We start from the raw sequence: 23,452 nt of genomic DNA on the forward strand, positions 1-23,452 counted from the left end.
TCAAGCCCCAGGACTGGCAAAGAGGGGGATGGAGGAAGGGAGAGAGAGAGAAAGAGAGGCCTTTTAGCTGGGCACCAGTAGATCACACTTCTAATCCTAGCTACTCAGGTGGCTGAGATTTGAAGATCACAGTTCGAAGCCAGTTCAGTCAGGAAAGCCCGTGAGACTCCACTTAATCACCAAAAAGCCAAAAGTGAAGCTGTAGATCAGGTGGTAAAGTGTTGACCTTGAGCATAAAAGCTCAGAGACAGCACGTAGACCCCGAGTTCAAGCCCCAGGACCAGCAAAAATTTTTTAAAAGCTTATGAAGCATGATTCTGCCCTCAGAGTACTTTGTCTAGAGAAAGAGAAACAAATATGCCTTAAAAATGGAGTACTACACCCCAGTGAATGGTCACATTGTCAGTGGGACAATGTATAACCTGGAAGCAGTTGGCAAGCATGTCCATCACTATAAAATAAAAAATGTTTCTATGGGCATTGATATTTGGAAAGTTGGAATCCTTGAAAAGTTTAATAGTTTCAATATGTCCCCAAAGAGCATATGTTGGAAATTCAATCCTGTTTGCAACAGTATTGGGATGTGGGGCCTGTATGGGAGATGTTTAACTCATGAGATCTTCATAGTTGTGAATGGATTTATATCAATTATAAAAGAGACTGTGGCTAGAAATTGCATGTTTTCCACTTTCATGCCCACATGATGCTTTCCACCATGTAATGACAAAGAAAGCATGAAAAAGATTAAATCCCTCAGTCTTGAACTTTTCAGCTTCCAGAACCATGAGCCATATAATTTGTTGTTGTTGTTGTTGGACTTGGGGCTTGAACTCAGGGCCTGGGTGCTCTCCCTGAGCTCTTTTGCTCAAGACTAGAGCACTACCACTTTGAGCCACAGCTCTACTTCTGGATTTCTGGTGGATCATTAGAGATAAGTCTCATAAACTTTCCTGCCGAGGCCCACTTTGAATCGCTATTCTCAGACTCCTGATTTGCTAGGATTGCAGGCAGGAGTTACCAGCACCTGACCAGCCATGTAAATTTTGATTGTTCCTAAATTACCTAGCTGATGATATTCTGTTGTCATAGAAAACAAAGACAAATTCACAATTGTATTATCTTGCTAACTGTGATCCTAGACATCCATGGAACTAGTTGAGCATAAGCTATTCCACAGGATACAGCAGCTTCTTGATTCTGTTTTCTGCTTTCTGGGGAAACAAAAGATGAGATTTTCTTCACAAACTGAAGGCTTTTTATTTATCACAAGGTAGACTTTTGCTTAATCACAAGGGAGAAGGGAGAGGATAAACAGTCTCATTGTGTAGCTCTGGTCATGTCCCTGCAGATTTGAAAAGAAAAAAATGGCATGCAAAAATATTGCATAGTTTCAAATGATCATATATCATTTGTCACTTTGTATAATTTGTGCAAAAGAATGCCTTAAGTGTGATTCCATCTATATGCATTCCCAAGCAGGAAACGCAGGAGCATATTCTTTATAGATGGCAAAACTACAAAAGAAGGTTAACAGTTGATTATTACAAAAGGTAAACATGAGCCAGGTGCCTGTGGCTCACGCCTGTCATCCTAGCTACTCAGGAAGCTGAGATCTGAGGATTACAGTTCAAAGCCAGCCCTGGCAGAAAAGTCTCCATGAGACATAGGAGTCTCCAGGAGACTCTTATCTCCCATACTATTACTCCCAACTATTCAGAAAAATCCAGAAGCAGTGCTGTGGCTCAAGTGGTAAAGCACTAGTCTTGAGCACAAAGAGGCTCAGAGACAGCACTTGGGCCCTGAGTTCAAGCCCCACAACTGCCAAAAAAATGTCAAACATAAAATAATATGGGGTGAAGAGGGAGGCACACGGATGGTTCTTAGAGTAATAGCAACATTATATCTGGGAACTGGTCTGCTGACTGCACAAGAGTTGGCCTCCTAATTTTTATTTAAACCATGTGTTTGTAGTTATGCATGTCTTTCTGTGATACATCTCATAATTTTAAAAGCTTCAAAATCATTCTATTTTAGAAGAAAATATCCCCTGTTGTATATATACCCTGTCCCTTTAACATTTTATTTGAATATTGAGTTCTACCCATTATTTATTTTTTTAAAAGTCTCTGAAGCGGCTAGGGATATGGCCTAGTGGCAAGAGAGCTTGCCTCATATACATGAGGCCCTGGGTTCAATTCCCCAGCACCACATATACAGAAAACGGCCAGAAGTGGCGCTGTGGTTCAAGTGGCAGAGTGCTAGCCTTGAGCAAAAAGAAGCCAGGGACAGTGCGCAGGCCCTGAGTCCAAGCCCAGGACTGGCAAAAAAAAAAAAAAAAAAGAAATATAAAAAGTCTCTGAAGCCTTAATGTCTGGTTTAGTTACTCTGCTCACCCAGTTATTTAAGTTAAGAAATTAGACTACGTTTTGAAAATAAAATTTGGTCACCATTACTAGGCATGGTGAGTCATGCCTATAATCTCAGCTACTCAGGCGGCAGAAACTGGAAGGATTACAGTACTAAGCCAGCCTGGGCAAAATGTTAGCAATACTCCCCCTCTTTAAACAAAAATACCCCGGTATGGTGGCACGCATCTGTCATCCCAGCTATGCAGGAGGCTGTAGGTAAGAGTATTACCATCTGAGGCTTCACCTCCAGCCAAAATGTGAGACCTACCTGAATAATAACCCAAGCAAAAAGAGTGGTGTAGCACCTGTCTAGAAAATTCAAGACCTTGAATTCAAACCCCAGCACAGCAAAAAGAAAAAAAAATTGTTACTACACTGCATGATTTTTTTTAATTTTATTGTTATTATAATGGTTATATACAGAGGGGTTACAGTTACATAAATCAGGTAAAGAATATATTTCTTTTTGGACAATGCCATACATTGGATGATTTTTATGGACAATGAACAAACCATTTATTACAAATAAGACAATACAGTCCTATTTGGAGAACACATTAGAATCTTGCCTAATGAGTATATTTTATTTATGTATATATAGTAAGTCACAAAAGTCCCTGGCAGTTAGGTCAAACAATGACACTGTGAACATAAAAGTGATGAAAGTGATGGCTCTTCACACTACAACTGATTTACATCATTCTCCCTTCTACAAATTTTATAACAACAAGACTGAAAACACTTCCTTTTTTCATTTTGTGGAGAGAGAAGCATTTTTGAAATCTTTGAAAAGGAAGAGAAATTAAGTGTGCCTGTTAATTACATTATGATGCTCTTTAGACTCCAAAAATTCACAGAAGAGGAGCTGTAAATCTTTACAGTCCTGCCAGGAATGCTCATTTGGCTTTAAGAATGCTTATTCTGTCTTTTGCTGATATTGAGTCTTGTTTGTTTGTTTGTTTTTTAATTTTATTGGGTGGAATCGCTTTATGACATTTTCAGAACATCCTGTAAAACAATTCTTGATAATCTTTTCAACATAATTTACCTTGTGGACTGCATCTCCACCATCATTTGATTAGAATATGGATTCCTGATTCATACCTCCTACACATTAGGCTGAGAGCTGGCATAATCCCAAAACAAGTTCTGGCAATTATAAGTGCCAATATTAGATGATGACATCCCAGGAATTTGATTGCAGCTTCCCACCATTATGAGTGGTGTCTTTATTATTCAGTAAGTTCAACATTTGTTGCAAGTACAGATGCTACATGTGAAGATGGTCACCACTACTTAGAAGCAGGGCTATGATCTTTCAATGGGGAGAGATTATTAAATCCTGGTGCAGGTATACATGGAATACTATGAAACCCCTCACAAAAATTCGATCTGAATTTATTTGTCAGGCTCTACACTAGGCATCTTTGATGCATTGCTGCATTTATTCAATTTTTACAAGTACCCGCAAGAAATTCTCATTTTTATAGTTGAAGATACTAAGATTTGTTCAAAGTCACCCAATTTGTAAGTGGTATAGCAAAAGTTAGACCTGAGTTTTGTGGATTTTCCCATTTTCATATTGAGTTCTACTGTTCTGGCTCATGAATGTCAATGCTGTATGTGCTGATGACTCAGTGACAGAGATTAGTTCAAGATGACATTGATTTACATCATCATGAAGAACAGGAAATGACTTAAGTAATAGTATAAGTAAACTTATCTGCATATTAAAGATAAATTGCAATTAGAGGAACATTTCCTATACTTTCCATGACTGAATGAAAATGTAAAGATAGATGCCAAGACTCTGGCAATGTGTACTATCCAAATTGAGGATACTCATGCATTTTTGGAGCTATTTGTCCGTTTAAAATGTCACATTTTGAGCCAGCCACCATGGCCTTACGCCTGTAATCATAGCTACTCAAGAGGCTCAGATCTAAGGATCACAGATCAAAGCCAGCAGGGATAGAAAGGTACATGAGATTCTTATCTCCAATTAACCACCAAAAAGACACAAGTAGAACTTTGGCTTAAGTGGTAGAGTACCAGCCTCGAACAAAAAAGTTAAGAGACAGTTCACAGGCCCTGAGCTCAAACCCTAGTACTGGCACAAAAACAGTCAAATTTTGAGTGAAGTAAAAGAAAAGTCATTCATTCTCATACTCAAATGGAATTATTGATGAGGTAAGACAACACTTGTATGTTTATTTTTACAACTTCTTTTAATCTTTACAGATGGACAAAAGAGAAAGAAATCCTTGAGAAAGAAACTGGATTCCCTGGGAAAGGAGAAAAACAAAGACAAAGGTAAAGGACAAAATAAATGAAGCAATAGAATGTAATGGTTGAATTGGATGGATTTTTTTAATTGAAGGGATTTATGTTTCAATTCTATTATGTAAACTATATTTCTATGATGGAATGCCATTAAGAGCTGTTTTGGTCTGCTCTTCTATGTTTGAGTACACTGCACTGAATTAATGAATTCAGCTGGTTTGAGCAGCGTGTGATTTCAGCCAACTTCATGGTTCCAATTATTCTGGCCAATCAGCTCTGTATAAAGAGGCCCTGGGTCGAGTAGCCACAGACAGCAGCACTAACACTAACCAGCTGTCTGGCAAATCCAGACAGTTAAGCAGGGCTAGTGAAACAAGAAAGAGTTTGGATTTGTCGACCGTGACTACTGGAAAGAAACAATCTCAACCTTGTGATTTAACTGAAGATGAGCCATGAGCCACTCTCAGCAAGTTTATGTTAGATCACAGTATGCTTAGTTTTGGGCCCCATATGTTTTGGGAATCGCTGACTCTCATACTGTTTTGTGTCTCCTTCTATGCCTATTTACGGAACTGACACTTCAGCCAGTCTTTCAGAGGTGTTTGTGGTCAGTTTTAACTAATATCCCTTAGTTATAATGGGCACCTGGGCTCCATCTGTGCACTCCATTTTTGTGGCTTGTTTTTTATGGTCTTGCTCATGATTGCTGAATGGTGTGGTGGTCTAAATGTATTTTCATTTTGTGACATAATGAATGAGTGTTGAATGAAGACAGACATATGTCTCATTTTGGAGTTCTCTTATGTAATTATTGAATTTCTGCTCAATAATTAATTTTTAAAAGTAATGAAATCTAGGATTAAAAAATTTCTGTGTCATGATCAGTGTCAGAGAACATTGACTCCACACCATTGATACTCGTCTCTGTACCCATATTTTGAACAGTACTTAAAGTATCATGGGATTTCAGTGATGATATTTGGAAATAAAGTCTAGGAATGGAAAACATTGTTTTCCTTCTCATGGAGTAGAGTTTCTCTCCTTTGGTGCTACTGGCACTTTAGACTGGAAAAAAAATCTTTATGATGGAGGTTGTCCAGTGCACTGTGGGATGTTTAGCAGTATCTCTGGTCTCTACTCACTACAGGCCAATAACACTTCCCTTGACCAGGATATTTTCATACTTTAAGTTGGAGAGGAGGAGATGAAAGTGTCACTGATTGCTACTCTTAACTGTGCAATAGAACCTTTAAACATTTGAATTCCCAAGGTCTAAGAATGTAGTCTCAGTGGCCAAGTGCTTGTCCAGCAAGTACAAGGCCCCAGGTTCCATCCCCAGACCTGTGAAAGAAAACCCTAATGCCCAGATGCTCACTCCAGAGTCTGATCCCACTGGTCTCTAATAGCACTTCAGGTATGAGTATTGTTCATGAGCTTCCTGTGTAACTTCTAACCTCAGGTTATGTAAGCAGAAAGAACTATCAAGCAGAATTTGTTGCTTGAATACTGGAAATAAGAAGCCATCCAGCTACATATGATTTCCCATATATACATACACACATCAAATCTATTATAAGGTTTAATTGATAAACTATGCACAATAAGAGACCAACAATAACAGTGCTAAAATAAAACAAGTATAATGATATACTATAATAAAAATCCTTTAAAACTAAACAAACTTCTCATTTCTGGAATTTTCCATTTCATAGTTTTGTACTGCATTGAACTGAAACCAGGAAACATGAAATTGTAGATAGTACAAAAGTAATATTGTATTATCTTTTAACATTGTTTTATTCTCAGAAAATGACATTGATAGTGGGATTTAAAGATATACAACGTAAACTTTTAAGTGATTCTTTAGAAAGTACCTATTCAGGCTAAACAAAGCAGAATGAGAATTTTTGCATAAGGAGATAAATACTTGCATTTCCTCAACAAGATAGGTGTGAGGTGTGGGGTGTGTGTGGGTGGGGGGGTGTGATTGCTCAGATTGCATGTAAAACAGCAAAAGGCAAGAATGTGATTGAGCAAGAAAGGAAGGGTCAGTGAAGGAGTTGAGCGACATATACTGGGGCTGGGGCCCTATACATGTTTTAGACAAAGTGATACCTACTGAGACTCAAAGAAAGTTTGGCAGTATCGTATTACCACACAAGGAACTGACTGATAAAAGGATACAGCTCCTGTTAGTTCCAAAGAAAAGCATTGTCCACCCCACTAAGGGGAGAAGTATCGGACTGCTTTATATCAAGAGAGGTTTGCTTTTTGTAAAGTAGATTTGCTGTCTAAAAGCAAGATACACTAGGCTAAAATGGAGAATAATTGCATGGCATTTTGTCTATACTTAAAGCCTTGTTCATGTCAATACTGGCACCATGATGTATGGATGCCCTGGGGACCAGAGCATGGGAGTGGTGATGGTACTGTTGGGCATGCTATAATTGGCTCACGTTATTTCCTTCCCATTGACTATTAGCATTTGCATTCCTAACAGCTGTACATGTGAAAAGTGATCATCATTTGAATCCAAGAGTCAAAGAAGGAAAACAGGAAACTCTAAATGACCTCTTGGGTTAGGCCATCTAAAAATAAAGATGAACAGTTTTTTAAAAGTTGAATTACTTTTCCAATAACAATGTGATTCATAGCTACTTGATATGTCACTATATGAATTGTATCCTATCAGAGTGAATCATGTCCTACATAATATTTAATTTCCTTGATATACTACAATAGATCATGTGACACTTTTGTGTATCTCCCACCATTTAAACCGTGCCTATAGAACTTTTTTTGTTATATGGGAATAAAGTCAAGGCTGGCATTAGTTTGGGAAACAATTCTCATACCAAAAAGTTCCAGTTCATTTATTTCTCTAGTTTAATTACCTGGCAAGCACAAACGTGTTTTATAAGACTTTGGAACTTTGCAATATGTCTTTCTTATTTCAAAAAGCAACTAATGTGTGGAGAAAAGGTTAAAACTACTTGTTGTTCCAGTTGCTATGCTTCCTACTCAGAACATATTTGATTAGATTTTTCTCTAGAATAATTCTAGGAGATAGTCTCCTCTTCTCCAAATATGTCAGATTTTGCTCTATATTTATCAGCATAAAATATGAGGTATTCTTAGTTTGGGAATTTTTTGTACCAAAATCCTATTATGCAGTGCTTTATTGTTATTCACTGTCTAAGTATGTCACTATATGTGAGCTGTGACATAACATTATATGACTAAATGCTACAAATTTTATTTTTGCTTCATTTTAATATGATGACATACATGATATTCATATGTGGACATGTCATGATGAAACCCCTTGCTGTGTGCAATTGAACATGTGCCAATAAATATACCAGTAGAAGGATTGAGTATCACTGGTTATCACTGTAAAAATTCTCTAAGGAAATATACTTAAATCCATCATTGAGTGCTATTACTTGAGAAGAGAGAACCAAGGGGAGTGTGGTTCCAGTCAAAGGTAGAAAGGGAGCAGCTCACACACACACCATGCGGCTTACAGCACAACTTTCAGTCTGCAGACCCCATCAAAATGCACTGCTCCATTAGTTAAAGCACAGAGAAAAGCTTCTCCTTTGGAAAGCTGTGAGAGTCATGGGAAAAACTAAATGTAACTAAAGAAAGAACATCAAAACTACCCTTGAAAATGTACTTATGTATATATATATATATATATATATAAACGTATATGTATATATATATATGATGCAGTATTATTGAGCCATAAAGAAGAATGAACTTATGTCATTTGCAGAAGAATGGACAGAACTAGGGATCATCGTTTTCAATGAAATAAGCTGAATGAACAAAGTCAGATATCACATATCATATGAGGAATCTAGTCCTTACAAATAAAACTTTTGGGGGGGGATGGTACCTACAGAAGCAAGAGAGCAAAGAGAGATTATATGAGAGATGGATATGATCAAAATAGTTTATGCACATGTATGGAAATAGAGCAAGAATACTTGTTGATTTTGTTGCAAGACAGTTAGAGGGATGAGAGGTGGGTTGGGTTGGGACACATTGTATTCATATAGGGAAACATCATAATGAAACCCTTTTGTAAAACCAATACATGCTAATGAAAATGGAAAAAGAAAAGCCAACCACTGAAAGAATAAACACATTCAGAAAAGAAAGCCTATATTATTGGTAGTTATATCTCCTGGAGGAAAAATGAAGGAAGGATGCAAGTTGGGGAGAATGACTTGATGTATTCCATGTCTAATTGGTATCCAGTTATTCCAATTTGCAAGCACAGTGACAGAATTTCAATTACTAAAAATGATAGATTCTGAAGAAAAAGTGTGTGTGTGGCGAGGGGGTAGAATCTACTTCATGTAGCCTGCAGGATGACTGGACTCTAGATTATGACGGTGACAATCTCCCACAGCTAGCTGAAGATAGGGTGGGGGGGGGGCGGGTGACAAGAAACATAACAGAAACAAAAAGCACTAACTTCATTCCATAATGTTTCTAAGTTGCTCCTCTGCTGCTTCAGTTATCATTCCATGCGCTATTTCTTTTATGGAGAACCTCAAAGTATACTCAATGTACTGGATTCTTGTCTTTGCTTCAGACATGTCTATTATGACAGTCGTTATATCATAATTATTTACATATCTGACCTTGTACTCTTTAACTCCATTTTATACCCTGAACTTATCAATATCAAGGATTGGACCTTTCATAAGTTTTGTGTCTCCCACCCCATTGTGAAGTTTGAGGTGGCATTCAGTAGTTGTTCAATAAATGGATAAACAGTCTCTTTGTGACTTATAGCCTTCAGAGGCTTCTCATTCATATCGACTAAACATTGGCAGTTGGTAAAACTATGTGTTCATCAACATAAGGTATTTGTTACATTTTATCGGAAAGTCACATTTCTCTCTAAAGTTCTTTCCTTTAAACCAGATTTAAGACCCATGGACAAATGATAGAGATCTAGATTTGCAAAATGTGTGTTGATAGCTACCATTTTTCTTTATCATAATTGAAATTTTGGCTATTCTGTGCATCACAAGGTCAGCTCTGTAGGTTTATTGATAATTCTCCAGAAAACACCATTTTTATATGTCTGCCCTTCGGTGTGAGACATGAATAACAGTCTTCACTGGTCTGGATCATCTCTGAATGTAAATATCTGGGTTCTTCTTGTTGTAGAATTCATCCCACAGGCATTTGGAATGCCCTTATCCCAAGTCATTGCCAATGACCGGGCCTATAAACTGAAGCAGGACTCTCAGAGGGATGAGCAGAAGGATGCATCTGATTTTGTGGCTTCCCTCCTCCCATTTGGAAATAAAAGACAAAACAAAGAACTCTCCAGCAGTAACTCATCTCTCAGCTCAACCTCGGAAACACCAAATGAGTCTACATCCCCAAATACTCCCGAACCGGCTCCTAGGGCCAGGAGGAGGGTGAGTTGTCCAGGATTTCTTCTGGTGTAGAAGGTTCTTCTATGTGCCTTTGTTCATATGAAAACTGGATATGTCATTTGTGTCCATTCCATTCAGGGAGAAATTGCACTGTGCATATGGAAGCTGGCACAAGCTCAAATCTTTCCCTGACTCTGTTAAAGCTGCCAGCTGCCCCTCCTCAATACAGTCGTTCCCCATCCTGAGTACTGGCCACCATTGCCACTGATCCTGGTATGGTCAACCATATCCTGCCAACTCACCAGATTTTGCCACAAATGACAGTGAAGCTTAAAGGCAGGTCCCATAGGCTTTTGTTCATTTCTTCACTATTAGTCTGAGACTATATAGGATCAGGCAAATGATTGGTTGTGGATTTTCATAAGCAACAAGAATTTTCCTTATCCATGGAGCATTTTCCCTGGGAACCATATAATCCCTTACATAATAACTTTCAAACAAATACTGTAAGGATATTGTACCAATTATCAAGTCAGAAGTATGTTCTCTGGACACAGTGTTATTTGCCATTTCACATGTCAGACCTATAAAATGGAACTTTTTAAAGCACACTGGCTTGCAATTGACAGAATAAGACAAGAATCAGTATTTCTAAGACTACTTACATCACTGAGACATCTTTTCTCTCCCTTCCATCTGGCCTGAATACCCTGAATCTGTGACACCAGCCATTGAAGATGGCCATAGGTAAAAGTGTAGATATACCTCACTTAAAACCCATTCTTTCTTTCTTTCATTTATTTATCTATTAATTATCTTTAAGTAGTTGTACAAGGGAGGTTTCATTTAACAAAGCAATTTAACAAAGCAATATATGAATACAATGCATCTTGATCTGTGTCACCCCCTTCAACACTCTCATACCCCCCTTACATTTCTCCATGTTGTGGTATGTACAATGAATTCTTGACTACATTCTTTCCCTGTTCCCTTCATTGTCTACCCTTTTCCCCTTTGCCCCACCCCCCCCTTGTAAGTACCCATTTCTTGGTGCTTATTTTGGGGGGCTTTGACTTGGTTTTTGTTTTTAAAAAATTGTATTTTCTCAGCTCCTCATAACATCTACTATAATTCAGTCAATTCATTTGAAACTGCTTGCATACCACCCAGCATGTTTGCTTATAATTTAAAGGCACATTCTCTCTACCACTAATGAGAAAAACCATGCAATCCTTGCTTCTCTAGGTCTGGCTCAATTTACTTAATACAATTCTTTCCTAGTTATTCTATTTCCTTGTGAATGGTACAATATCATTCTAATTGATAAGTAAAATTTCATAATACTCTCTCTCTCTCTCTCTCTCTCTCTCTCACACACACACACACACACACACACACACACACACCACATCACATTTCTTAATCCCTTTGTCCATTGAGGGGTACCATAGCCAAAATATGGAAACCCCACTTTCTTAGCATTCAGCTCTTTATCCAAAGTAGAGAAGAGCCCAAGCCTCCATTGGTTTTTGTGGTATTGATGATGATTAAAAGTGAAGAAATGAAAAATATATGGAATACCTGAATTTGTATAATGAATTTGTTCTCCCAAGCCTGTCTTTCACATTGTATGTAAAACTATATGATAGCAATACTGAAATTCTAAATTTGAGCTTTGTGAGAATCTAGGGCCTGAGCAATCTTAGATCCTCTTTTCTCACCAGGCTCTGCTAGTATATCAGCAACCAACCACTTACTATAGGTTTCATCAAGGATGGATGGCTATGGCATACAAGGTCACCATTCCTAACATACCAGCCTGCATCTTATCTGCCAACACCTCATCTCTTTGTTGAGAGTTTTCTCTGATGGCCAGAAATTTCCAGTACATACAGATGGAAGGTTGTAAGCACCTCCCATCCTCTACCAGAGGCTATCTGCCACTAATCAGTGTTTCTTGAGACTTGGTGTATAAATACCCAATTTCCTCACACCTTGATAAGATTAATTTTAGGTGCATGATCCACACTGCCTGCAGGGAAACTGAGCTCCAGTGGTCCACAGTGCTCACAGGCTTCATAATACTCCCTCCCATCTCATTTCCCTAATCTCTTAGATATGTCCTGAGACTACATCTAGTAAAATACTTTGTGCTGTTTCTGGGAAAACCTAAACTAAGATTGTTTTATGTAATCTTCCTATTTTAGAATTCATCTTATTGTCATAGTTGAGGTGTTCTTTTTATTCACAAGATTTCTCTGAATTTACCTTATTCATTAGGTATGTAATTTTTCTTGTCTCAAGAAATGAAGTAGTTAGATCAAAATATTTTAATTTTTGTTTCCCACTGCTTATCTTCCATTTGAAAATGTGTGTCTATTGTTGAAATTGTAATTACCAATACCTTATAAAGATTTCCTAACTTTCTCGAAAAGCATTTGTCTATTAACATATAAATAGCACAATTAATTACATTAAGCAGTTTTATGTTGAGACCATTTGTCATGAGTACAACTAGACATTGGGTAATGTCTCGAAACAGCTATTTTTCTTTTCTCTGTCTCTCTTCTTCTTCTTCAAGTCTGTCTGTCATTTGCAGGGTGCCATGTCTGTGGATTCAATCACTGACCTGGATGACAACCAGTCTCGACTACTAGAAGCTTTACAGCTCTCCTTGCCTGCTGAGGCTCAAAGTAAAAAAGAAAAGGCCAGAGATAAGAAACTCAGTCTGAATCCTATTTACAGACAGGTCCCCAGACTGGTGGACAGCTGCTGTCAGCATCTGGAAAAACATGGTAACTAAACTTCTTTGCCAACCATCACTTATTTAAACATCATTCTTTTAATTACCAAATTTCAATTCTTTGTTTCTTTGATAGGGCTCTGGGCTAAAATTTCCTTTGTGAAGAAAGTATACCAATGTAAATGCTTACCTAAAGATTTCAGGATTCAACAACTTTGTTGTGGGGATGGGGTGTCAATTTGACGATATTTGGACTATTTAGTCCCCAAGAGTCCTTAAAAGTAATCCTGGCAGAGCAATTTGGTGCTAAGTTTAACCCTAGGAACCCCATTCAAGCTGAAAGGACCCAGAGAGGTAGAAGCAATAAATGAATGAGCCTGGGAGTTCTCCTCAAGTTATGCAACAGACAAACTGATAGCAATTACAAAGAAAGGAAACGGAAAGACTTGGAAAAAATTATTCTATGCAAAGTAAGCCAGACCCACGGAAACATAGGCTGCATGTTTTTCCTCATTTATAATAATTAGAATGTGCCTATAAATCTACAATTAAGCCCATGGGCAGTAAAAGATAAATAATTACAATAGGACAGAAGTCTGTTTTATAAAAAGATACAGAGCAGGGGGCTGGGGATATAGCCTAGTGGCAAGAGTGCCTGCCTCGGATACCCGAGGCCCTAGGTTCGATTCTCCAGCACCACATATACAGAAAAAGCGGCCAGAAGCGGTGCTGTGGCTCACGTGGCAGATTGCTAGCCTTGAGTGGGAAGAAGCCAGGGACAGTGCTCAGGCCCTGAGTCCAAGGCCCAGGACTGGCAAAAAAAAAAAAAAAAAAAAAAAAAAAAAAAGATACAGAGCAACATCATACCTAAGACCAAGGAATCAATGTGTATTTATCTAAACTAGTAATAACCATCTTCTCAACACAGTTCTCTCAAAATATTGTAGAAATTCAGGATAGGACTTTTATGATACAGAGCTGATAAATGGAGTATTTATGAAGATTAACTTTTCTAACTAAAAATACCTTGGAAATCCAACATTTTAAACATTAATTTGGGGCCCATTCCTGGTATCTCACACCTATAATCCTAGTTACTCAGGAGGCTAGGATCTAAGGCTCTCTATTCAAAACCAGTCTAAGCAGATAAAGCCAAGGGACCCTTATCTCCAATTAGCCAGCAAAAAATTGAAAGTATGGATGTATGGCCCAGAGGTAGAGTGCCAGCCATGAGGGAAAAAGCCAAACAAGAATATGAGGCCCATGTGCTAGGAATGTGGCTTAGTGGTAGAGTGCTTGCCTAGCATGCATGAAGCCCTGGGTTCGATTCCTTACCACCACATATGCAGAAAAACCTGAAGTGGTGCTGTGGCTCAAGTGATAGAGCATTTTCCTTGAGCAAAAAGAAGCCAGGAACAGTGCTCTGGCCCTGAGTTTAAGCCCAAGGACTGGCAAAAAAAGAATGTGAGGCCCAGAGTTCAAGCCCCAGTACCAGCACACCTTAAAAAGTATTAATACCTAATATGGCAAGATCATAAGATGAAAACAAACTCTATTTTTAATATAAAAGCAATCATTCTGGTACTTAAAGGGCTAAATATAAATACTGTGAGGCAGAGAATCATCACAATACACTGTTAAGTTTCTATTGTCTTTCATGTCACAGTTCTATATTGGCATTGTTTTATTTTAATTTACTTCAGAGTCTCAAACCAAAAGTCATGATTATTGGTTTCATTTGCTTATTTGTAGGTCTACAAACAGTAGGGATATTCCGAGTTGGAAGCTCAAAAAAGAGAGTGAGACAAGTAAGTGAAAAACGAAGACTTTATTGTTTATTTCATTTAATTTTTCATTGAATTATTCTGGACAGAGTTCATTTATAAAAAAAATCTCCTTTGAATGTCTTTGTTTCATCTTATAATTGATTATAGTATAGCTGAGTCCTAAGAGATAAAACAATACTCAGGAGCTCAGAAAAGTTGTTAGACAGGATCAGATAATTGAAAAAAATGGAAATGTCCATACCATGTTCAACCAAAAGAAAACTAGATTACAAATATTTTACTGAAACTATAAAAGCAGAAGACTGTATGAATGTTTAATGTAGGTGTAACAGTAAACAGAAAATAATTGTATAGCACCAATTACTAAAATGTCATATAAACTGCCATTAACATTAATGTCACGTAAGATGCTGTTTATGCCACTACTTTCACAAAAAATAGTTCTTGAGATTTCAGGGAACTACTGATTCCCAATTTATTTTACCTAAAACTATACTTATCTTTGCTTTCCTTTGGTCCTGTGTAACATTCATACAAAAGAACATTGATTTTAGACTGGCAAAAATAGGTTCTTCTTATCAGTCATGTAACTGTGTCCATAATGGTTTCATATATTAGTGAATAAAAACTAAGATGCTGTTTTCCCAATGTTGGTTCCAGCAGGAGGAAATAAGGAACTCCCCAACTCAGAAATTAAGCCTAAGTGAAAATATCTTGTAGTTGATAAGTTTGAAAGAGTGGTATTTGTGTATATTGTTAAATAATTGAAATAGTATTCTCCATTTTCTTTTCTTTTTTTTTTTGCCAGTCCTGGGGCTTGAACTCGGGGCCTGAGCACTGTCCCTGGCTTCTTTTTGCTCAAGGCTAGCACTCTACTGCTTGAGCCAAGCGCCACTTCCAGCTTTTTCTATATATATGGTACTGAGGAATTGAACCCAGGGCTACATGTATGCGAGGCGAGCACCTTACCACTAGGCCCTATTCCCAGCCCTCATTTTCTTTTCTTGACAAGACAAAAAGGACTTTCAAATGGAGAATGGTTTCTGGTTGGTTGGTTGGATTTTCTTTGTAATAGTCCTACAGGAGACCGACTACTGAGCAATTTTTAATGTGTCACAAGAGCACTTGCAAGAAGGAATAATACTTGCAGGATTATTTCCTAAGCCTCACCTGTACAAAATGACAGAATGTTTCACAAATATCATCTTATTGACTCTATAATCCCCCAGCTATGGGAATAGTCTCCTTGAGCCCTTCTCAAGGCTAGAAAGACCAAAAAGTTTAATTCAAGTCTATACATGAAGTGGGCATAAGGAAACTCACTGAAAGTTGTTGAACAGCAGGGGAAGGGAAAGAGCCATATATGCATGTGTGAAATACCATAGCAAACACCCCTTATATAGTTAGTAAACTCTGACAAAAATGAATGGCAGGAAAGTAAAACAGGTTCTAGTGGGGATAGATACCAGGGGGTAGGAGAAGACAAACTAGAGAGGGTGAATGAGGGTGACTATAGTCAAAGTATTTTATATGTATGTATCAAAATCGAACACTGAAATTGTTTTAAGAAGGGGAAGTAGAAGAGAGGAAAGGCAGAGGTGAATTTCATCTAGGTACATTGTATGCATATATGGAAATGTCACAGTGATGCTCCCTTATAGAGGTAATATATGCTAATAAAATATAACCCAAAAATCACAGATTTTAATCATTTACTCCTACTTCGTAGTGCAAGGTCTTTTCAAAGCCCATTCTTTCTGCTTTGTGTGCTTAGAAAAGAAGCATCGTATGTATGAATGATGACAGCTGGAAGAGGGCAGATGGGATCCCTTTTCCTTCTGGCTGCCCGATACATGCTGGTGGCGAGTTGTCTCGAATTAGTGAATGATTCAGGACAGCAATGGATATTCTCATCAGATGGACAGATGGGGAGGGCCAGAAACAATTTGCCAGTTATATCTGGAGCCACCAAAAGGATAATCTTAATCTTTGTATGGAAACTTATTGAAGTATTACCCAATAAAATATAATTCATGGTTACTTAGAACTAGATTCCAAGGAATATGCTCTAAAATCACTATTTGATTTTTATTGTGCCACTTCTCAGCATCTTTCTTAGTACCTTGTCTCTCTACTAGTTGGAGAGATGGAAGAGGGGAGGGAATTTTCCTCTTTGTATATTTACCTCTGTACTTTGATGGCCAGTCAATCTTCAGACCTGGGTCCCAGGAAAATTTCTATCTATTTTTGTTAAATATATAGATGAACGAATGATTAAACAAATGACACTTATTGCACAGCATCAATTTGTAGACGTGCCTAATTATTTCTACAACAGAGAACAATACATAAAAGAAGTTGAGCAATCAGAAGTGAAATTAGTGTGTAGAGTTCTTACCCTCTTTTTAACACTGTCATGATTAAGTCCGGGAATCCTTGTGTTGATTACTCATAACATTACTTTAACAAGATGAAGACAGCTTTTCTTTACATACTGTCATCCTTTTAACTGTAAATGCAAATACCCTATTAAGGTTTTTACTTTCATAATTTGCAGACTAATTCCCTTGCTTTCTTATTCACTGTGGTACACAAAATTCTAATATGACAGGATTGGAGACACACAGAACTGCTGTGTAACAGGTTAATTAATTCCTCTCACATTTGCACTTAAATTCTCTCCTACTTCTTAGACCTTTTCTTGTTACTGAGCTCTTCTGCTCCCATCATTAACAGCAAAGCCTCAAATATCTTAATGTAATAATGCATTTATATATACATATATATGTATGTACGTGTGTGTGTGTGTGTGTGTGTGCGTGTGTGTGTGTAGGCTGGGTGGGTGCCAGTAGTTCATACACCCAGGATCCTAACTACTCAGGAGGCTAAGATGTGGAGGATCATGCTTCATAGTCAGTCCAGGCAGAAAATCCCGAAATACTCCATATTCCAAATAACCTACAAAAAGCTGAGCTGCAAGTATTGGTCATGGGGTAGAGCATCAGCTCAACAAGCACACTTAAAAAAGCCCTAAGTTCGAACCCTTGTATCACCAAACATATGTCTGTATATATAACTGAGTTGTATAGACTTCAGGTCAAGGTAAGATGTTTACTTTTTCCTTGGGGGTCTGTGCAGACTCAATACCACGTGCCATGCTGCAACATTTGTTTTGGTAAGCACCAAACATTGGCATTATTGATTAAATGGTATTTTTTGTCAGAAGAGTCCTACGAGTTTTATGTGACTACCACTTGACCCATTGCTTTCCAGTTGCGGGAGGAATTTGACCGTGGGATTGACGTCTCCCTGGAAGAGGAGCACAGTGTTCATGATGTGGCAGCTTTGTTGAAGGAGTTCCTAAGGGACATGCCAGATCCCCTTCTCACCAGGGAGTTGTACACAGCATTCATCAACATTCTCCGTATGTATTCATGGGAAAGTGGCCCCTGAAATACCAGGCTGTCCAGCTCATGCAATCAAAACCCAAACCTTCTGCATGTGCTTTCTAATTATTTTTGTCTTTATTTATTGGTCTCTAATGTAGGGCTATTTGGGAGATTTATTTCTAAGATTTACCCAAGAGAATTATCAAGCAGAAAGTTGCAATAAAATGAATGGCATTTAGCTTAGCATCATGAGCTATTGTGAGCTTCTGCTAGGACTATCCTAGATGTGTATATCATTGTTGTTATTTTCAACATGCCATGTGAAATTATGCCCTTTTTTATTTTTTATTTCTTTCCTGTGTTTTTACCCCTTATATCACTGTAATGGATCTTAGTATCCTGGATACTGTATATATATGTATTGGAACTAGGGAAGGGAAAGGGAATACCAAAATGGAGAGATAAAGGATAAAAAGACAAACCATTCCAAAAGCAATACGTACAAAACTATATGGTGTAAACCAACTGTACAACTCATGGGAGGGAGAGGGAAATGGGGAGGGAAGAGGCAGAAAATGAGGGAGAAGGTAACAAGGTGGATAAGAAATGTACTCACTGTCTTACGTATGAAACTGTAACTACTCTGTACATCACTTTGACAGTAAAAAAAATGAAAAAAATGAATGGCAGTAGCTAAGAAGAATTTGGGATGGGTTCAAAGGATCCCAGGACCATAGAAAGTGCTATACATTAATGCTTTGAAGTACCAGGGAAAATTCACATTGAGCCCTGTGCCTATAAATGAGTTGGTATTCCTGGTATGAAGAAAGAGAAAATCAAGGATCCTAGAGTGAGAAAGGGGGACAGCGTAACATTTCAGAGTAAGCAAGATATCATAGCCCAGTGCCAGAACTTTCCACACCCTGCTTCTGTAGATATGGATCCCCTGGAGGAGGAAAGGAGATGGACGGGGATGAGGGATAAGTCAGATCTGTGTCTACCGACAAACACTTCTTCCCTCCAATGTTGCAATTCAACTGGAGTTACAGTAGAGAAAGAAGACAGTATATTTGTCACGTGTCCTAGGTATTACCAACAAAATGCCTGTTCCTTGTATATTAGTTAACAGAAAAAGGCCTCAACCTGTTACCTGTTATAACCTTAAATTTCAATAACATTCACCAATGTTTAGCCATTGCTATTAAATAGTTGCCAACAATGGGCTGAAATCCATTAAATCTGTAGGAATAATACCAGAGAAATGAGTGAGAAGAAACTAAGGAAATGGGGTTACCTTTCTCAAGATTTCTCTAGATGGGACATTGCCCTGGGTTTAGCTATTTTAATATCTCCCATAAAACCTGCCACTATCAGAAGGAATGACACTGCCCCATTTGTAAGGAAGTGGAAGGATTTGGAAAAAATCATACTAAGTGAAGTGAGCCAGACCCAAAGAACCATAAACCCTATCTATGGTTTCCCTCATAGGGAATAACTAGGACATGATTAGGCAAGTCACAGCCGAAGATCACAATAGCCCAATAGCTATACCCTTATGAACACATAAGATGATGCTAAGTGAAATGAACTCCACATTATGGAAACAAGTGTTATATCGTTGTTGTAATTATTTTCAACATGCCATGTGAAACCATTAAAAAAAAAACTTGCAGCTAAACTGCTAAAGCAGTGGGAGAATGAAGAAGGCATGAAGACAGTTCTTAAGATAGCTAAAAAGAGACCTTTTGTTCATTCATGAATGAGGGTGCAAGTACTCTTGCTCTTACTCAGAGCACCTCTTTCTGCCTTTCTTAGTGTTGGAGCCAGAGGAACAGCTGGGAACCTTACAGCTCCTCATCTACCTTCTACCTCCCTGCAACTGTGACACCCTCCATCGCCTCCTACAGTTCCTCTCCATCGTGGCCAGGCATGCCGATGACAATGTCAGCAAGGATGGGCAAGAGGTATGACCCTATTACTGCCATGGACACCATCATACTTCCTTTCTTTCATTTACTAAAAGGGCATGCCATCATTGTGGCCAAACATTCCAGTTGAAGAAAAGTAGCACCTCGCCACCACTTATTTGTGTCTATGGAAGAGACTATTAGAGACTCTTCTGGAGAGGGAAGATAGCTCCTAAAGCACAAAAGTTCACCTCCTTGCATGTTTCAAGGGTGCCCCAAAAGATGGTTGCTGTTTTACATGTTGATGCTTTCCTGGAAACACTGGATTTCCATTTGTGACAGGCTAATGAGCTCCAGTGGTGCTAGCAATCATGTAAAAATGGAGTAGAAAGGATAGAAGGTGGTTAAGGTCCTTGTCACTAGTTCAATGTGCTTCTTTAACATGGAACCCAAAGATGATATGCTCCTTTCTTACTCTTAGTTTCTCCATGGAACACTCATTTTCACTAGTAGCAAGAAGTCCAGTATCTCCTTTCTCATTTCTCTCCTTTAACTGCCCCTCTGAAATAGGAAGTTGTTCAGTGCAATGGAGTGTCTGTTCTCAAATCAGGTATAGTATGTAGGAACTGAGTGTACTGATCTTTCCATGTAAAATGGTGGCAACGAGTAGAGGAAAATTTAACACAGTCCCATAGACTCTATAGACATGTCCTAGTTGAACCTAATCTCCCTCAGGCCCAGTTTGACACTCCATCAGAGTCTGAGGGCTGAGGTTTTAGGACTTCATCCCTGGACAAAAGGGATTCTTACCACTACTTGGGGTCATTAACCAGCACACTATTTAAAAGGTCACCTTCATAGGAGACCCTTTTCCCAATGTGGTATCCCTGACATTGAATTTCCCAGGAGATTTCAGATGCTTTGATGTACTAACATGCACTGTAAATCTACAAGAATAGGCCATTCCAAACTTACTTAACCACAGAAACATTTATTTAACTCCTTACTAAGCAAAGCTCAGCTGTATTATGGATTCTGTTCCAAGCTTGGCGAATGCAGTTTCCCAAAGGCTATAGTCATATATAATTTTTTCACTCTAATCCAGAAAGGCATTTCTGCATTTCTTTTTCCTCCTCCTCCTTCCTGTGTGTGAGAAGGGAACTTCTCTGAGGTAGCCATTTATCTCTAAAGGAGTTATAATTAGTGAAACCCCTGCTGGCTTCAGGTTACATAATATGGCCCTGACACCTTATTTCAGCATGCACAGCTCTTCCATGAGTATGCTATAATTCTCATAATTGTTATGTACTTATATTACCTGTCTGGGTATCAACCCTTACAGACTGCATCTGCCTTGTGGCTGAGTAAAAGCAGACCCTATGTTGGAAGGTGCACCAATTGCCCTTATTTCCTAACTACTATGTGCAAAGGACAAAGTCAGATTTCCAGTTATTAAGCACATACCAGGGCTGGGGATATGGCCTAGTGGAAAGAGTGCTTGCCTCATATACATGAAGCCCACATATACAGAAAACGGCCAGAAGTGGCGCTATGGCTCAAGTGGCAGAGGGCAAACCTTGAGGAAACAGAAGCCAGGGACAGTGCTCAGGCCCTGAGTCCAAGCCCCAGGACTGGCAAACAAACAAAAAAAAAAAAAAAAGAAGAAGAAGAAGAAGAACATACCAAGTAAAGTAAAAAATTCAATCAGAATTTCTATAGAAGAGCCTTTTTAGGATCCATTTTAGACATTCTCTCAGCCCAAAGCTGAACAAGACTCCATTGCCTATGGCAACAAAAAGAAGGCAATATTCGTGGATCAAAGGAAGGACCTCTTTGTTCTAATTCACCAAACATCAGATTGGTTCCTTGACTAGTAAATGCCCAGCTATGCTGTCAATCCAATCTACTTTGACTAAGAAAATAAATATAGGATTTAGAAGAAATTAAAAAAAAACTTAGAAGTCTAGCTTCTGCCCAATTAATATTTGGAGCCAAGTAAAGCTGTAGGGCTGCTTTGTCTATTATAGAATGCTGAGAAGCACCACCTACTATATATCAGCAGTAATACCCACACACATGAGATGTGACAAGCAGAACATGTCCCCAAACATAGCCAAGTCCTTTGCATCAAAGAGAGGCAAAATCACCACTAGTTGAGAATATCTGATAGTTCTGTTATTTACTGGTGATGTGCTCTTGAACAAATCTATTAATCTTCTCAAAGCTGAGCTTCCCCACTGGAATTTAGGGAATGAAACGTCAAGTAAATGGTACATATAATATAGTAGTACACCTATAACCCAGATACTCGGGGACAGAGGAGAAGAGGACCACTAAGTCTAGTTCCAGACATAAAAAAGACTGTCTTTAAAGGATAAAACAAAATATCTTCATCTAGCACTGCACTGTATTTGGGTGGCCTGGTTTACTATAAGGAAAATGAAAGCATCCTGGTAACAACAAGTTTTTATATAAGGAAGCAAGAACTTTCACGAGTTTCCAGAAAAATGATGGTCTAACAATGATTAGGGAGCAGGGGAAATCTAAGGATAGGATTGAAAAGGTTAGACATGACAGAAAAGCAAACAGCCCATGAAGCTATCTGGAACCCAAGTAAAAATTATAGGGTAGAGTAGTAGTGAATTAGACAACAGGAAATTGGGCCATGTTTATGGAGTACTGAATGCCTTTCTATGATTCTTTTCATATGTAAATCTTTTGAAGGATTTGATAACAAGTAATAGAATCCAAACTGGTTAGAAATAGACTGAGTTTGAAAGCTTCGGTTGTCAGTGGCAGTACCAAAAAAAAACAACAACAAACCCATGAATTCCCTTTATAAATGTTTCTATGTAAGAATGGCATTAGTAGGTGAATCACATATGTGGTAAGCACTTGTCCCAAGTTACTCTAAACCAATGTTTTTGGTTCGGGCATTTTCCAGTAGATTTTCTGGTTATGCTGTGGCATCTAGAAGGTGAAGGTGCTGAGGACAGAAGTCAAACAGAATTAGTGCAATGACTGCACTAGAGAGAAGGGATAAAAATGGACTACAAGATACAAAAGGGCTCCACGGAGGAGACACAACAAGATGGGCCATGGAAGCATGACAGAGAAAGCTAAACTCCTCTGGAGTAAGTTAAGGGACAGAAATGAGAGAGGCTCTTTGCTTAGTATTTCTTAGTTTGGCATGAGTAGGTAAAGATCATAGAATAGACAGTGTCAAGCAAGGTGAAAAAATAAATCTGTAAAATATGGTCAAAAAACAAAGCATTTTTCACAGTTTTATCCCACCCATTTCTTCATCTATTTTATTTATGTGTTTTGTTTTGTTTTGTTTTTTGCCAGTCCTGGGGCTTGGACTCAGGGCCTGAGCACTGTCCTTGGCTTCTTTTTGCTCAAGGCTAGCACTCTACCACTTGAGCCACAGCGCCACTTCTGGCCGTTTTCTGTGTATATGTGGTGCTGGGGAATCGAACCCAGGGCCTCATGTATACGAGGCAAGCACTCTTGCCACTTGGCCATAT

General features: G+C 38.4%; 1 protein-coding gene across 2 annotated transcripts in view; it reads left to right on the forward strand.

The window, feature by feature from the left end:
• Arhgap6 (Rho GTPase activating protein 6) overlaps nucleotides 1-23,452 on the forward strand; it is a 425,153-nt gene that overhangs the window by 363,704 nt on the left and 37,997 nt on the right. For both annotated transcript variants that reach the window (XM_048335552.1, XM_048335553.1), the window contains exons 3-8: nucleotides 4,650-4,721; nucleotides 9,885-10,141; nucleotides 12,699-12,894; nucleotides 14,595-14,650; nucleotides 17,903-18,053; nucleotides 19,834-19,982. In XM_048335552.1, the coding sequence (XP_048191509.1) occupies nucleotides 4,650-4,721; nucleotides 9,885-10,141; nucleotides 12,699-12,894; nucleotides 14,595-14,650; nucleotides 17,903-18,053; nucleotides 19,834-19,982 (881 nt within the window). The remainder of the gene's footprint in view (nucleotides 1-4,649; nucleotides 4,722-9,884; nucleotides 10,142-12,698; nucleotides 12,895-14,594; nucleotides 14,651-17,902; nucleotides 18,054-19,833; nucleotides 19,983-23,452) is intronic.

This window comes from Perognathus longimembris, chromosome 28 (assembly GCF_023159225.1).
Source record: "Perognathus longimembris pacificus isolate PPM17 chromosome 28, ASM2315922v1, whole genome shotgun sequence".
NCBI lineage: Eukaryota > Metazoa > Chordata > Mammalia > Rodentia > Heteromyidae > Perognathus > Perognathus longimembris.